Source organism: Coptis chinensis, chromosome 8 (assembly GCF_015680905.1).
Source record: "Coptis chinensis isolate HL-2020 chromosome 8, ASM1568090v1, whole genome shotgun sequence".
NCBI lineage: Eukaryota > Viridiplantae > Streptophyta > Magnoliopsida > Ranunculales > Ranunculaceae > Coptis > Coptis chinensis.
This window is the reverse complement of record NC_141463.1, coordinates 58,340,301-58,343,967: the sequence shown is the minus strand read 5'-3', so window position 1 is coordinate 58,343,967 and position 3,667 is coordinate 58,340,301. Positions and strand designations below refer to the sequence as shown.

At 36.8% G+C, this 3,667-nt stretch overlaps 1 protein-coding gene across 1 annotated transcript; it reads right to left on the bottom strand.

Annotated features, from left to right (window-relative positions):
* Positions 1 to 374: 374 nt before the first annotated feature.
* On the bottom strand, positions 375 to 3,408 carry LOC147482144 (uncharacterized). Its single transcript, XM_086579217.1, has 5 exons — positions 2,879 to 3,408; positions 1,620 to 1,844; positions 1,373 to 1,478; positions 655 to 1,275; positions 375 to 401 (listed from the first exon to the last, which is right to left on the bottom strand). The coding sequence occupies exons 1-5, from the start codon at positions 3,406 to 3,408 to the stop codon at positions 375 to 377; spliced, it is 1,509 nt and encodes a 502-aa protein (XP_086435343.1).
* Between the last annotated feature and the right edge of the window lie 259 nt (positions 3,409 to 3,667).

Below are 3,667 nucleotides of genomic sequence, written 5' to 3'. Positions count from 1 at the left end.
CTTGTGTGGGTGTTGAATACTTCTATGTGTGCACTAATATGCATTTTATAAAAGGACATGTGTCTTTACCTTATTATTCTTCTTAGAATTAGACTTCTCTGATACACATGATTTTTTCTTTGACAAGTGGAAGTCATTGGCTTGAGAGGTTAGTGGGCTACCATCATTTCTGTCTAATATGCGTATCCCACCATTTGAGGAATTCCTAAGAGCAGCTACAATAGCTCCTTTTTCCTTCAGTTTCCTTTTCTTAGCTTGTTTTGAACTCTGTCAACATACCAACAAAAATTATGTTAAATGAGAAACCTGTGTATATACAAACATGATCAACAAAAAAATCTTACCTCCGCTTTCGACATTTGGTTTGAAGTGTCCTAAGTCCTAACTTCCTTGTCAAAATCCTGAAATGACAATGATGACGCATAATGTGGCAGAAAACATCAGGACACAAATATGATATGAACAAACAACCCAAGTGCCAAAAACAGATCACAACACATATTAATAGGAACAAACAACCGATACTCATACTAATACGCACAAACAACCCAAGTTCCAAACAAATCAAATACTGATATTAATAGGAAAAACAACCATAACTCATAACCAGAAATATTAATCCAAAAAATATTTTACTAATTTGCCGAAAAGTACATGCTTACACATAGTCCCCTCACGGTCCTTTCTAACATAGCTACCATCTTCATCAGCAATGTTCTTGTCAATTCTCGAAACATCTAATGGTAACGAGAATATATCCACATTCTCCTCATACATATCCAAGTCATGATGGCCTCTTGGCGGGCTTTGTAATACAACATACCAATTCGTCGAATAAGCTGTTGTCCCTTGAATAAAACACTTATTTAAGCTTTGTGATGCTAAAATGAATGGCTCTTTTTTGAGTTGGCGTTGTCCTTGATGGAGGTTAACCAAAGTAAATCCATCTTCCACCTTGACACCATTTCCTACATTTGCCCAATCACAGTAAAAAAGAGGGACTTGGAAGCCAATGTAGTCGAGCAAAATTATATCTTTGATGACCCCATAGTAAGAAACATTGTTCATGACTTGGTTTCTGTCCTTTAAACTAGATCTACACATGGTTGTTGACTCAAGTGAAACACCACTATTTTGGTTGGACTTCTCAGCACTTTTCTTGTGGTAGCGTTGACCTTTGACAATAAAAGAAGAATACGACATTGCAAGCTTTCTCGGTCCATTAGCAATCCACCTTAATGTCTGTGAGATATTTTCACTAGTGTCGTCTACAATCTGCCCAAATTCATGCATAAATATCATATGATTATTATCTATGTATATATGTAAAAAGGCCGGGTAACAAAAAAACACACAAAAGTCACAATTGAACCTTCTCACGTAGCCATTTAGAAAAATTCTCTACATGTCTCTTCCACAACAAATTTTTATTTCTTGAGAGTTGTTTGTTTTTCTTCCGTAACTCATCCATGTGCATCCTAACAAAAAAAAAATGGAAAAAGGTAAGGTACATCATTTCAAAACTCTAAATTTCAATAATTATTACCATACTCACTCAAAATATGGCTCGACTACGGTATTTGTATTGAATAAACACATATAGATGGGCAGCATGCAACCTTTCTTCACTTAATCTAATCGAGACTCCTTTAGAATTTGGCCTTCCATCAAGTATTGCATCGCTTGCAAAACCATCATTTTTACTTTGCCGATTAGTTATCTCAACGGTCTGTTTCATAAATTCACTACAAAATCTCATGCCCTCTTCTGCAAGATAGCACTTTGCAATGGAACCCTCAGGCCTTGCAAAGTTTCTGACAAATCCTTTCAAATCTTTCATGTATCTAAAGACAAGAAATAACATTAATAGTAAATAAGAAACAAGTATTGGAATATAACCATTAAAGTTTTATAAATGAGTTTCAATTCACCTTTCGAACGCATACATCCAACGCAAATGAACTGGTCCACCAAGCTACGCTTCTCGTGCTAAATGATTTGTTAAGTAAATCATAATATCAAAGAAAGATGGAGGAAAAAACCTTTCTAACATGCACAAAGTCTCTGCAACGTCTCCCTCGAGCTTTTTTAGTCTCTCCGTATTAACGACTTTTTTGCATAATTCATTGTAAAAGGCACACAAGTGAAAAATTGCAGTCCTTGGTCCTTTAGGAAGAAGTCCCCTTAATGCAACAGCCAACAATTGTTGTATTAAAACATGAAAATCATGGGACTTAAGACCTGAAATCTTAAACTCATCCCCTGAAATAACCCTCCCGATATTTGAGCTATAGCCATAAGGGAGCTTTAAATCTTGTAATCTCTTGCAAAAGATCCTTTTTTCAGCTTTTGATAGAGTGTGTGGTGCGGTGGAAGATAAATTCTCTTGCCACGAACTTACGGATGCAATTCATGCCTAATTCCCAATTCTTGCAAATCTTGACGAGACTTAAGATGGTCCTTTGATTTGTTCTTCACATTAAATAATGTGGCAATAATGCTTTCACACAAATTTTTCTCTTGGTGCATTACGTCTACATTGTGGACGCGAAAGGATTATCTTTGAAAAATCCAAAAATGATTATTATTGCTCAAAAAAATAAAGTTGGCTTACTTAGGCTATCCAAGAGGGTGGAGGACCATTGAGTATGGAAACAATGCCCTAAATGCCTATTTATAGTGGCTACAATGGGGGGCAGCAAGTAATTTCTAGACTTTCAACACTAGCATGTATGGTATGTAGTGATAGAGTTCTTATAGACATCTTAGTGCATAGAGATTGGTCAACATAGGCTTCTAAATAATTACTTTCAAATATATATAGATATAGAAAGTGTAAAACATTACCTCCCAATAAGGCAAGTCAAAAAATATTGACCTCTTCTTCCACATTAGAACCGGTTCTTCCCTCTTCCTCTTCTTTGTTTCGCCTACATCTTCTTTTCTTTCTTTTCCAAAGTCATTTTCTATTTTGTCCACCACAACCTTAATTTCTGAACCAGACATAACTTTAGGTTTCTCCCGATCCTCGTTCTTTCCATTGAACCATCTTTTTTTCTTCCGGAATGAGTGATTTGGCGGGAGAAAGCACCTATGATCCATATAAACTGTTTTCCCGCTAAAAGGCAGCCACATTGAATTTGTATTAACACCACAAGTAGGGCATGCAGTTTTACCCTTTGTCGTGCAACCGGCTAAGTTCCCAAGGGTGGGAAAATCATTCACAGTCCACATTAGTACTGCCTTTAGGTCGAAGGTGGTCTTAGTAAATGCATCGTAAACCTCCACTCCCTTATTCCAGAACTCCATTAAATCATCTATAAGTGGTTTCAAATATATATCGATTTCATTTCCAGGTTGCTTTTTTCCAGGAATCAATAATGCTAGCATCAAATGTTCCTTTCTCATGCATAGCCATGGCGGGAGATTTATGCATTATAACAACATGACGGGCCAACAACTATGTGTTGAACTAAGATTACTAAATGGGTTAACTCCATCAGCAGCAAGACCAAGTCTAAGGTTGCGTGGTTCTGCAGAGAACAATGGCCACTTCTTGTCGACCTTTTTCCATGCCTCAGAATCTACCGGGTGTCGCATGTTACCATCTGTACTCTTATTGTTGTGATGCCACCTTAACTGTTCAGCTAACTTTGGCAATTGAAAC